This window comes from Kwoniella shandongensis, chromosome 5 (genome assembly GCF_008629635.2).
Source record: "Kwoniella shandongensis chromosome 5, complete sequence".
Taxonomy (NCBI): Eukaryota; Fungi; Basidiomycota; class Tremellomycetes; order Tremellales; family Cryptococcaceae; genus Kwoniella; species Kwoniella shandongensis.
Window position 1 is genome coordinate 1,429,521 of NC_089291.1, and position 12,836 is coordinate 1,442,356.

The 12,836-nt window shown below is 50.2% G+C and overlaps 3 protein-coding genes across 3 annotated transcripts; 2 read left to right on the forward strand and 1 right to left on the reverse strand.

The window, feature by feature from the left end:
* Positions 1-109: 109 nt before the first annotated feature.
* On the reverse strand, positions 110-2,707 carry CI109_103204 (uncharacterized protein; the record flags this gene model as incomplete). The annotated part of the gene is made up of 7 exons (XM_032001590.1): positions 110-636; positions 695-834; positions 902-1,513; positions 1,583-1,737; positions 1,816-2,255; positions 2,377-2,484; positions 2,605-2,707. 7 exons carry the CDS (start codon positions 2,705-2,707, stop codon positions 110-112), a joined length of 2,085 nt encoding a protein of 694 aa, XP_031864480.1.
* Positions 2,708-6,800: 4,093 nt separating this feature from the next.
* On the forward strand, positions 6,801-10,176 carry CI109_103205 (plasma-membrane proton-efflux P-type ATPase; the record flags this gene model as incomplete). The annotated part of the gene is made up of 7 exons (XM_032001591.1): positions 6,801-6,847; positions 6,913-6,953; positions 7,019-7,113; positions 7,188-7,360; positions 7,415-7,771; positions 7,825-10,038; positions 10,107-10,176. 7 exons carry the CDS (start codon positions 6,801-6,803, stop codon positions 10,174-10,176), a joined length of 2,997 nt encoding a protein of 998 aa, XP_031864481.1.
* A 661-nt stretch (positions 10,177-10,837) lies between these two features.
* CI109_103206 (uncharacterized protein) lies at positions 10,838-12,683 on the forward strand (the record flags this gene model as incomplete). The annotated part of the gene is made up of 9 exons (XM_032001592.1): positions 10,838-10,888; positions 11,098-11,200; positions 11,334-11,399; positions 11,559-11,711; positions 11,871-11,951; positions 12,017-12,115; positions 12,178-12,280; positions 12,342-12,394; positions 12,505-12,683. 9 exons carry the CDS (start codon positions 10,838-10,840, stop codon positions 12,681-12,683), a joined length of 888 nt encoding a protein of 295 aa, XP_031864482.1.
* Between the last annotated feature and the right edge of the window lie 153 nt (positions 12,684-12,836).

The following is a 12,836-nucleotide window of genomic DNA, read 5'->3' on the forward strand; positions in this document are numbered from 1 at the left end:
CATATATTACGCCGCCATCTCGTACACCCACCTCCCCAGGTGATTATAATACAATCTTTAATACTGACCCCTTTCCTCACCGCCATTCTGATGGCGAAGGCATAGGACTTTACTTCTGCCCTCCCGTCCTGCTCTTATACTCCTGTAATTCCCTTATCGCCTCTTCTTCTTCTCTTCTCTCCTCCTCTTCGACCCTACGTCTCTCTTCGAGCTCATCCTTCCTCTCCCATTCGGTCACATCACCACTCTCCAGCTTTTCCCTCATAATTTCCTTTATACTCTTTTTCTTCTCGTCACCCTTCTCACCACTCTTCATACTGATCACAGGGTTCTTCTCCATCCTGTCAAACAGCACGAAGAGACGCTCAGCTTCTCGTTCTTTCTGTTCCTGTGTCATCTCGTCCAATCGTTGAGCTGAACTGGAGTCATCTTTGAGTCCCGTAATCGGATGTCTAGGCGCAGAGTTGTCCGCAAAAGTCGTTGCGACAGTCGGCGTGGCAGGTTGCACAGTGATGGGCGAGGTAGTTTCATCAGAGGGTAGCTCTTCGATCTTGGCAGGCGGTGGACCAGATATTCCCTTCTGGAATAAAAGACCAGCAGCATTGCCGTACCCAATCTCGACGCACAAGTCGGCAGCTGCATATTGATTATTTCGGTCAGCACGATACTTGGGACTGTCAAAGACAATACTCACCATCACCCTTACATATCGCCCACATCAGCTCTCCAGCAGTGTTTTTCGTCTGCGGATGCCCAGCACAGCCCATCAGTCGGAGAATATTGCCTAGAGTCCCCTTTCGAGCTTCAAGTGGTCCCGCTCCAGATGATCGATCCCTGAAGTCATATTGATTGTCAGCTACTGTTCATCACAAAGCGTTCGAACAAGCAGCTGCAGACTCACAAGGTACTTGGCAAAAGAGCATCTTTCAAAACTAGTCTAATAGCCTCGCTGCTTGATGCTGCTCTTGTGAGCAGGAGTAGCAGAGGCGGTAACATCTCCTCTAACACCAGACCTTGAGGCAGTTGGTCATCCGGCTTCCTTGGATATGGTATGTATGCGTCAAAGAAGTGATCGAAGATCCGTAATAACTTGATTGGTAAACCGGATGGGTCGTAGACGCTCGTCGGCACAACGTTCGGTGGACCGGTAGACGAAGAAATACTGGTACGTGGTGAAGATGGAGAGGAAGGAGATTTCGGTCGGTTCCCTGGTGATCCGAGGGATCCTGAGAGTTTCCTTCGCTCTTGACTCAGCTGGCTGAGCTGAGAAGAGGAAGGAGACAATGAAGACATATTACTGATCTTATTGAGAAGACCCTTCATACTGTAAGGACTGGTAGGGCTTGTGTTCGAGCTGGTCGCCGGAGAAGGGGTTTCAGGAATGCTGTGCCATATCGGGAGGATACGCGGGTGGAAGGGTATGGAAAGAAGGACGTGCGTTATGTGTGATAAGGGTGGAGAAAGGTCGAGAGTTGGGATGGCGTAGAACAAGCAGAGGACGGGGAAGAGTAGTCTGCAAATTTAATGAAATTTCAGCATGAGTCCACGCAATAAGGAGACTTGAGTCGAAGGTAGGACTTACACATCGAATCGCTCATCCCAAGGATCTTCGCTTTGAGTCGAGGATGAGCTAGTGGAGTTAGGATACGGATAAAAGCGTACCACATTATTGACTGTCTTCAGCAACTCGCTTAGAGCGGCGTAGTTCGTTGGTAATGGCGCGATAGTTGAAAGATGCTACGAGAAACAACGCCAGTCAGCACCGATTTCTTGTAGTCAGGAATAGAAATGCCTGCTCATATTGGTTGCACTCACATGTACCAACGAGATCACAACGTCTTCTTCGTCCACCATGATCCCTACCGCCTTTGGTCTCTCGATCGTTACCAAGAACCCCAGACGTCCCAACAAGAACAACCTTTCCACATTCTCCTCCTCCTCTCCTAGAATCAAATCTTCACCTTCGATTCCTTTGTTTGCCAGCGCTCTAGCTACAGCTTTCGCTCCTCCTGCAGCAGCGAATCGATTTCGTCCTGCCGCATGTAGGACAAGCAAATTGGCAAGGATCTTGAGAGCTTCTCGGGCAGAAGATGACACTGGAGGCCTTGGAGGTTGTTTGAAAAGTGTAGTTGACGGTGATATGGGAAGTGAGGAGTGGTGGAGAAGGATCGCAAGGTGATGAGGGGAAAGGAGGGTTTCACAGCCAACGGGATTGCGACCGAGCGATTTGATGGCTGTCAATGCAAGGATATAAACTATAATGAAGGGGAAGTAGCGAGTCAGTCACAGCCCAATCCTCAAAGGGATCAACTCTGCCATAGTCTTCGCCGACTATTCGGGTACGACAAGTAAATATGATGAGCTTTGGACACTTACCTTCATCCGGCCAAACAGCCCACGGAGCATCTTCTCCCTGATCAAGATCACCGAGTATCGCATTCAAATACAGTTCACGTTCTGTTGGGTCTACCTGCGTTGGTAGCGCTGAATTAGTCGATCATGGCTTGTCAGCATCAAACAGATCAGTACAGAAAGACAAAGAGTCGATTGAAGGGTTACTGAGCGCGCAACAAGTGGAGAAGACTGGTTGAAACCCATACTCACCATTGATGACGACATTCAGTTCCCTTCTCACTTCGTCTAGTCTTCCACTTCTGTTCACGATCGAGGTGTACTTCGACGCCAATATCGGTCGTGAGATGGACATCGTGCTGTTCTGATTAATCCTGAGAATTGATGAAGAGATCGTGAGGAGCGGTTCAGATACTGTCTATACGCCTTGCATGATGTTACTGAGGAGATACGAGTACCGCTCAACAGTCGCAGTATTGCCCGCTACTCTGAGTGGAATGTCGCCCAAACGGTATGCGAACGGCGGGGGCACAGGTGGATACGACGTAGAAGAATAAAGAAAACAACAGATGTCTTTGTGTCATGCTGAAACGCGAGAGGGGGTGGAGGTCGGGGCTCCGCTCTCTCTTGACCTCCCACACCTTGAACAGTGTGCGGTGATCTGCTTGTGTCCACTTTGCATGCGGGAAAGTAAGCAGCGACAACTTGCTGAGTTGTTTTTCTCACAGGATGACATAGGGAGTGTAGAGTTTGCGAGAGTTTTCAGCTCAGCCGAGACAACGGAGGTGATCAACGACGCGATTTAAGCGAAGTAAGGCAATGTGCTCATTCACGGCTAGTGTACAGTTTGTTCATCTCTCTTGCTACTTGAGTCCGTTCGGTCCTCGATGCCGTCATCAGAGCTCCCAAAGCAGCTTCTGTGGTCGCCCTGTCTATCATGCTGTTCTATCGGTCTTCGGTCTTGGTATCTACTGAGCTACGGAGTGTAGTCAATCATAAGCCACCGCCAAAAGCCAAATACACAACGCCTCGAGTCTTGGTGGAAAGTCTCGTGAGGTTTTCTTGACCTTCGGTCTGCCACAAAGAACCGCATGGTGCCGATACCGATGCCGATGATGAAGTAACGCAGATCCGAATTCGTAGCCCCAGGACAAAGATGTGTCAGCATTTAGCTGTCTGTTCCCAAAATACATTTTCTACAAAAGGGCCACTTGGTCGGCCGGTCGCTTGACCGCATATCGGCCGATACTTAGCAGACAAAAGTCCGCTATTGACCACCATGCTGGTACATTCATTGTAAGAGATATTCGAAGCACGGAATTGGAACGATGTGATTTGATGGGTAATACGCAGTTACCTCTACCCCGAAATTTCTGTTTAATCTGTTGTATCGATCTAAAAGTGCATAGTGCTTAGGGAAACAGTTCCCTGTTTTCCATACCATACGGGAAATGCGGAGGACTCTTCCAGTACTCACAATCGGGAGGTAGAAATGCTTCCAGACGGTCAACGGTCAACGGTTACTCGAGGTCCGAGAAGAAGCACACCGTTCATTCAATTAGTTTCTCGGCATTGAGGTTGAGGTCGGTTACTGACTGCTTGACTCCGCTGAGGAGATCCGCTGAGAATCTGAGGGGCACAATTTGAAAATCAAGGGAATAACGCATGACGAGATTGTGAAAGATCAAGATCATACTGCCACATTGTCGGTGATACAACAGTACCGCTGTACACAGATAAGCTATCTCGAATCCCAAGAACGGAGCCAAGAATCTCATCACACCATCCTGTCGTCGTACTTCTTGGCTCCAACGTACAACGACAACGCAACGTCGATCTTCCGACTTGGTATTTGCGTACTTCCTTCCATAAAACCATAGACCAGACATACAGAACCCCACAAGGCACTATTATGAAACTTTGGCGCACCACAAAAGAAAAACGGGGAGAAAAGCTACACGCTCCAATAACAATGCGAGGTCCCGAACTGAACCTTGGCTGCCAAGATTGGGACTTCGCTTCGCACCGTCTCGTACTAGGTTTTTGGGGTATGCACGTGCGTGGTCGCTTGTTGCATGACGTGAGATCTCTGATAGGCAATAGAAGGTCTTGATCGAAGGTCACTCGTAAAGAAGCCAAGCTGCGAGTCGCTGCGACATCGATGTACACTAACTGTGAAGTACAATGCATCCGTGGCATAGTCCGCTACAATCAACTGAACTGATAACGAAAGATCATTTATATCATCCTCGTCAGCATTGGACATTGGTCATCGCAATACCGAGGAGGTTTCGGAGAAGAGCGTCGGTATCAGCTGTTGCACGGGTCCGCGGACGGACAAAAACGTATTCTCCCCTGATTATGATCATGAATAATACGTTTTGACCATGAGATTTGAACCAGCCTCGGACGAGGTAACTAACCGCCTAGACTTGTGTAGTTTCTGTTCCTTGCTCGTTGTTACCCAGTCGAAATTGCGTTGTGTTATTCTCTCCGGGTGATAATCCGAAACGTGAGGTTTAGCGCTGTGACTTTCTCATACCGGAACATCCGGGGAGTTGTGCTCTTCTTCCTGCTTCCTGGTGACGGGATCATAGCGAGGCAGGAGCGATCTCAAGCTTAGCACGGCTTTCAAGCAGCACGCACATAAGCAAAACGCAATACCGATCGGAGGCTACCTTTGATCGTGTGCGTGATGCATGGTCTACAAAAATCTCCCATTCTATGACGTTATGAATATTGTATTTCCGGCGGTTTGAATAGCAATAGGCGGCTACTAGTGAATTCTCAGTACGCCCAACTGCCGCAAGGAGGAAGAGACGGGAGAGCGAAAGCAAATGCCGCGTGGTCATTGAAAATCCAAGAATAGAGAGGCGGCTTGCAATTTGGTCAAGGGAAAGATAAAGGGGAAAAGGGGGAATTTCGATGCATGAGCAAGCACGTCCATTGAGCTGGGTCCGAAACGAAACTCCGGCCGCGGCGAAGCTACGCCATGCCATGTGTTTTTTTTTGCTTTGTTGACCGACATGTCTGACGTGCATGGCAACAGATGCATCGCTTTCGCAATCAGGAAGCAATGAGATAGACAAACAACAAGCACAAGTCACAGAATAGCCTGCGCATGCATGAGTATCTTCGGCGACGATGACGTTGAAACCACTGTCGGTGACCGCACCACCAACTAGCGATGATCTATGCTGCATACTCTCTTGTAGGCGGAGCCGCTTATAGATTGATACGGTATGCTCTGCTGGAGCAAACAGGGATACGTACCATAGCCTATTACATCAAGATGCCACGGAGATGAGCGGATGGGCGGTAAACCAGATTCGGCACGTACTTGTATATCAGGGCAGTGAATCGAAACTCAGGGTTTTTGAACTACGAATTCCGTCATGGTCATCGAGAAAGCGTAATTCCGGGAAGAGGGAAGGCGCAAGAGGAGAGCAAGTAGTACTCTGTGGAAACAGGTGACATCGAGTTCAGTAGTAGGTGGCTTTCACATCCTGGCAGTAGCAGCACACTCGGCAATCCCCTTTCAACCAACCAGAACACATCATACACACACATACACATACACACACACCCGTATCCGACCAAAAAAACTCGCCAAATAGACTCGTGAAAAACCAGAGACCCTGAGTTTTCACGATGGATTCGAAAATTCGAAAATCCCATGGACCACCGTGGACCCGTTGGTTGGAGTAAATATTGTAATATGGTAATATTTGGTTGGCAATCAGCGCCGAAGCGAAACCGATAAAATAATCTCCCTCTCGTTTTACCCTGTTATTCGACCAAAGCCCTTTTAGTGCAAAACTCTCACCGCTCACCGCTCCCAAGCCAAAAGCCAACGCAAACCAGTCCAACCTATCCCATCCAACCAATCCCATTCCAAAGCTACCGTATCCCCTTCCCCCCCCCCCTTCTTTCCCTTGCCATTGCCCTTGAGACTGCTCCCCCTCCCCTCAACCCCCCCCAAACTAATCTAAACAACCTGCGTATCTAAATGACCCAGCTCCTTTTTTTCTCTCCTTCTGTCTAATTCTATATTATCCAACCCATCCATCTCCTTTTCTCTTTCTCTTCTCTCCTTTCCACCAACCAATTAATTCATATAGTTTCTCTCCTCTCCTCTTTTTACATCCCCCTCCTCTTCTCTTTTCGAATATCAAAGCGACGATCGTCGTAACATTCTGACCAAACAACCTCCCCCCCTCTAATCAGAATCGTTTGATCCGCTTCCTTGGCAATCTCCCCGGCCAGCCTCGTCTAAACAAACCAAACTAGATAAGCCCACCCGCAAACAGCTAAAGACATCTAGCTGGGGCGACTTTTTTAATACCTCGTATACATAGACTTTACAATCCTAATCCCCCCTCTTCTTACCGCAAAACAAACAAACACTCCCCACTCAGGCATTCATTTCGCCAAACAACCCCACCAACATGTCTGACAACGAGAAAGTCGGTCACCACGGGGAGGTTCCTACCAAGTGAGTAGCGATCCTTTGTATAATGGTATGGTTAGCAGTGATGTTGACGTTTTCGCTCGTCGTAGGGAGTCCTCCCTCGAGAACAAAGTCCAGGGTGATGCACCTGGTAAGTGGCACTTTTCAGGGTTCTTCGTATTCGACTCCCGCTAATCTCGGTAATCTATCCATCAGTGGTTGACGAGGCCCCCGAGAGGAAGAAGCGAGAGTACAAGGAGATGGAGCACGAGAAGACTGGTGACCTCCACGCCAAGGTCGACATGAACACCGTGAGTGCTCTTGGTCAGCAAGCCTCCTTTGTTTGGATCATCCCTAATCTTGGCTTTCGGTGTTCTTTTTATAGATCCAATTCACTGCTTCCGACTTGTACGACAAGGACAAGGTCGACATTGAGCATGTCGTCATGGAGGAGGTTTTCCAACTCCTTCAGTGTACCGAGGCCGGTCTCACCGAGACCGAGGCCCACGAGCGTATTGGTATCTTCGGTCCCAACAAGCTCGAGGAGAAGTCTGAGAAGTGAGTGTTCCCAGTTCGACCTACAAATCCACTCAAGCTGACGACCTGCCTCAGTGTCTTCCTCCAATTCCTCTCCTTCATGTGGAACCCTCTCTCCTGGGTCATGGAGGGTGCTGCCCTCGTCGCCATCGCTCTTTCCAACGGTGGTGGTGCTCCCCCTGATTGGCAAGATTTCGTCGGTATCGTTCTTTTACTCTTCATCAACTCTACTATTGGTTTCGTCGAGGAGCGTAACGCTGGTAACGCCGTCAAGGCTCTTATGGACTCCCTTGCCCCCAAGGCTAGGGTGAAGCGAGACGGTGCCTGGAAGGAGACTGAGTCTTCCGAACTTGTTCCTGGAGACTTGATTGCATTCAAGCACGGTGATATCTGTCCTGCCGATTGTCGACTTACCGAGGCCATTGATGTTTCGTGAGTAGACATTGTTCTCGGCTGTCTGTCATTTTACTGACGTTATTGCGTAGCATGGACCAAGCTGCCCTTACTGGAGAATCTCTTCCCGTCAGCAAGAAGCTCGGTGACGAGTGTTTCTCTGGTTCCACCTGTAAGCAGGGTGAGGTCGAGGGTATCGTTATCTCTACCGGTCCCAACACCTTCTTCGGTCGTGCCGCTACCCTCGTTGGTCAGGACAACGACCAGGTCGGTCACTTGCAAATGGTTCTTGCCCGAATCGGTACTTTCTGTCTCGTTTCCATCGGTATCTTTGTCCTCCTCGAGATCCTCATTCTCTACGCCGACTTCCGATACTCTTACCGACGTGGTCTTAACAACATCCTTGTCTTGCTCATTGGTGGTATCCCCATTGCTATGCCTACCGTCTTGTCCGTCACCCTCGCTGTCGGTGCTCAACAACTCGCCAAGCACAAGGCTATCGTCACCCGTATCACTGCTATTGAGGAGCTTGCCGGTGTCACCATCCTTTGTTCCGACAAGACCGGTACTCTCACCACCAACAAGCTCACCATCGACAAGGAGAATGTCAAGTGCTACTCCACCTGGGACGTCGAGGGTGTCTGTCTCCTCGCTGCCTACGCTTCCCGAACTGAGAACCAGGATGCCATCGACGGTTGTGTTGTCGGTACCCTCGCCACCCCCGGTCTCGCTCGTGAGGGCATCGAGCTCCTCGACTTCAAGCCTTTCAACCCTGTTGACAAGCGAACTGAGATCACCTACCGAGACGTCCGTGACGGTGGTAAACTCAAGCGTGCTACTAAGGGTATGACCGGTATTATCATTGAACTCTGCTCCCGAAACAAGACCAACGCTATGGAGGACCAACTTGAGGCTGATGTTGAGGAGTTCGCTCGACGAGGTCTTCGTGCTCTCGCTGTCGCCCACGAGGACGTTCTCGGTGACGACAAGGAAGGTCAAGGTAACGGTTTCGAGCTCGTCGGTCTTCTCTCTATCTTCGACCCCCCACGATCCGACACCAAGCAGACTATCGACGACGCCATGGCCCTCGGTGTCAAGGTCAAGATGGTTACCGGTGACCAGCTCGCTATTGCCAAGGAGACCGGTCGACGACTTGGTCTTGGTGACCACATGTACCCCGCTAAGGTTCTCAAGGAGGGACCCGAGGCTGGTTCCAAGCACGCTAACCTCGACGAAATGATCATGGACGCCGATGGTTTCGCTGGTGTCTTCCCCGAGCACAAGTTCGAGATTGTCAAGCGTATCCAAGGTCTTGGTCACCTTTGTGCTATGACTGGTGACGGTGCCAACGATGCTCCCGCTCTTTCTCGTGCCAACGTCGGTATTGCCGTCGAGGGTGCCACCGACGCTGCTCGAGGTGCCGCTGATATCGTTCTTACCGAGCCCGGACTTTCCACCATCGTTCACGCCATCTACGGTTCTCGAGTCATCTTCCAACGTATGAGAAACTACGCAATCTACGCTTGTGCCGTTACCATCCGAATTGTCGTCTGTTTCGCCATCATGGCCTTCGTCTGGAAGTTCGACTTCCCTTCGTTCATGGTTTTGATCATCGCTGTTCTTAACGACGGTACTATCATGACTCTGTCCCTCGACCGAGTGCTTCCTTCCACTACCCCGGACTCTTGGGACCTTGCCGAAGTCTTCGCCTACGGTATCGCTTACGGTTTCTACCTTTCCGCCTCTACCATTGCTCTCTACGCTGTCATGAACGAGACCGACTTCTTCGAGCGAAAGTTCGGTGTCGTTCCTTACAAGGGCAACGACTACGGGGCTCACATGGTCATCTACCTTCAAGTCGCCATCATTTCTCAGGCTCTTATCTTCGTCACTCGATCTCACGGACCCTCATGGACCGAGCGACCTTCGGTTGCCCTCATGCTTGCGTTCTGTTTGGCTCAGCTTATCTCTTCCATCATCGCCGCTTTCGGTAACTGGGGCTTCACTCAGGTTAGCGGAATCTCTGGTGGATGGATTGGTATCGTTTGGATCTGGAACATTGTCTGGTACTTCCCTCTTGACTTGGTCAAACTCGCTATGAAGAGGACCGTTATCGCCGCTCTCCAGAGGAGGAAGGCCCGCAAGATTGCCGCGGCCGCCACTCACGACGAGAACGGTGAGCGTCTCCAGAGGACTGCCTCCCGACACGAGTCTTTGTACTCCAACCGAACCAACTTCCTTTCCCGAGCCGCCAACCGACTCCGAGGTGGAGCCAAGATCTCCATGTCCCAGAACGAGCTCCAACGGTAAGTCATGCCTTGGCACATCATTCAAGCACTGTGAACTGCCACTGATCTTCCTCTTTCTTCCTTAGATTCTCGAGCATCCAGGCTCAGCAATCCGGTGCCGCTCTCACCCGAGCCCACTCCAGGCCCGCGGCATAAGCGTCTGTCGTCTGACGACTTCGCTTACATATGTAGCCAAACTGTCTCGAAACTCCTTTTCTTGATTCCTCTTGTAGCAGTTCTGGTGAATCCTTACCCCATTCTCTAGATCCGCCTCCCTTACTCCTTCTTTTACACCGTACTTACTCTTCATCATTCGCATCCCCCTCACACAATCTTCTCTTCATCCATGATTCGCGAGCCTTCCATTCTCGTTTCAACCCAATCGAATTGTTTATTCCCTCTAATTTGAAAGATTATTGTTTCAGACTCTTTTCTCGCATAGTAACGCATTCGAATGCAGATTTGATCGGACTAGTTAAAGAGCAAGGTTGCACGTTGCATTGAGCGAGTTGCATTGAGCGAGACTTGTTACATTAGCATTGGTGTGCCCGTCAAAGCAGGCAAGAGACATAGCATAGGCAACGTTGCTTTAGAACGAGAGGCTGCCGCAACGTCTGTAGATAAGGAAGCCGGGGGTGGAATCTTAATGAAATGATGACGTTACTCATCCCGCCAAGTCTGCAGGTTACCGCATTTCCACTTCGTCTCAGTCGTTCTCATTTGACACCACATCGCTCTATTGTTGACAACTTGCTATTACCCAACACCAATACACCAATAGAACCTGTTCCATAGCGTCCACATACATACCTTGACCATGCAGAACAAATTCGGAAGCTTTCTAGGCAAAGCTCAAGCGGCCATCAAGGTGAGTGCCATGACCCGTTCACTCCACCTACTCACTCCTTTCTTGATCTGGCCTGTCGTTGAGATGTTCAATTATCTGTCTGCATTCTACTCCTTATCCCTCCCCGTTGTGCTCGACCATCAGTTGCCCACTATCCCTGCGTGACTATCTTCCCTGTCGAGTTGCTGGTAGTAGGTAGTGCGATCGCAAGCTGATTTCTTTGCATAAAGGATGGTCAAACCCGAGCTACACAGGGCGGATCAAGTTTGATCCAATCCTTCTCACTTCCCGGAGAATCACAGAAGGCTGCCAAGATCTTGAGAAGTTTCTTGGGTGAGTGTCTCTCAGATGAACAGGGAAGCTGGACCCAGTAGGGTCTTCTGGGAGTGGACCATGGTAATCGGGTTGCAATGGAAGCAAGTTGAGATTGTGGACATTGAGCTGATTTGATATGTTGTATGCTTAGCCGACCCAACACATCCTCATACTGCCCTCAACTCGATTCCCAAAGCTGTCTTGCAACGAGCAAAGGGTGAGTCTAATAGCTCTCCTACCAGCAATTTTACTCTCTCTCCTCACCTCATCTCCCTCCTTCCTCTCGCTGTCATAATCACCTTTCCTTGACCTTGATTACCACCCAGATCGACGGTCGAGTAACTCAACTCACGCTGACATACATTGACACCCTCAGGTCTCGCCGTTTTCACAATCATCAAAGCGGGTTTCGTTTTCTCCGGTAAAGCTGGATCAGGTCTGGTCATCGCTCGATTGCCTGACGGGAGCTGGAGCGCTCCAAGCTGTATCGCAACAGCAGGTGTAGGATGGGGTCTTCAGATTGGAGCAGGTGAGTACAAATTACAGGTTTCTTCATTCCCGTTGGAGAGTCACCCACCGTAGTACCCAACGGGGCCGAGCGTAAAAGGGCTCCGGTACGAGGCACATCATGGTCTATTGCGGCGTACGGTCAATCGAATGAGTGTGCTATGCTGACACATCAGCCTAGACCTGACCGAAGTCGTCATCGTTCTTAACTCTGATGAAGCTGTCAAAGCATTTTCAAGAGGTGGAAACGTTACTGTCGGAGGTAAGTGACAGTCCGCCTCGGTTGATAGCTCTCAGCAGGAACACACACTCATCTTCCCTCCTCAGGTGGGATCTCGGCTGCTGCGGGTCCTATCGGTACTGGAGGACAAGTCTCAGCGTCGCTCGCCAACCCTGCGCCGATGTTCAGCTACTCTAGATCAAAAGGTGTGTGGTGGTATCTAACTAGCCCGAGGTGATGGCTAATGATACTGCTTCCGTTACTTTAGGTCTCTTTGCGGGCTTGACTTTGGACGGAACGATCCTGGTTGAGAGGAAGGATGCGAACAAGGAGTTCTACGGGAGCAGTGTATCTTCTACCGATATCCTAACGTGAGTACTCGATGTACTTCAGTTCGTCGGTAGCTTGGCTCACTCTGTGCGACTACTGTAGAGGACGAGTACCCGCTCCAGAGATCGCATCCGACATGTACGATATCATTGAGGGTATGTAGTATACCAACTTTCTATCTCCCATTGTCCCTACCCGAAGATGGAGTTATCCTATTTTCAACCTCCCTCATCATCGCAATCAAGCTGACACATTGATGCAATAGCTGCCGAGGGACTCGATGAGTCCGGTCTTCCAGCTGAAGCGTATGTCCCGACTGCGACTGGTGACCATGCCCCTGTGCCTAGTCCTACAACAGGCTACACTGCTGGCACAGCCCCAACAACTGCTGCCGCTCCTGGTGCTGGCAACAAAACCGTGTTTGACGCCGCGGCGCCGCAATAGGCTGAACCGAAGTGAACTGTTGTTATGCAGCGATTGTACTATTGCGTTGCGATGTGATGTGTCTAATACCTGTTCACTGATAGCTTGAAATGTGATGAACACCCTTTCATGCCCTCATCCTAACGTCGAACTCGCAACTTGACCCAGAAATGC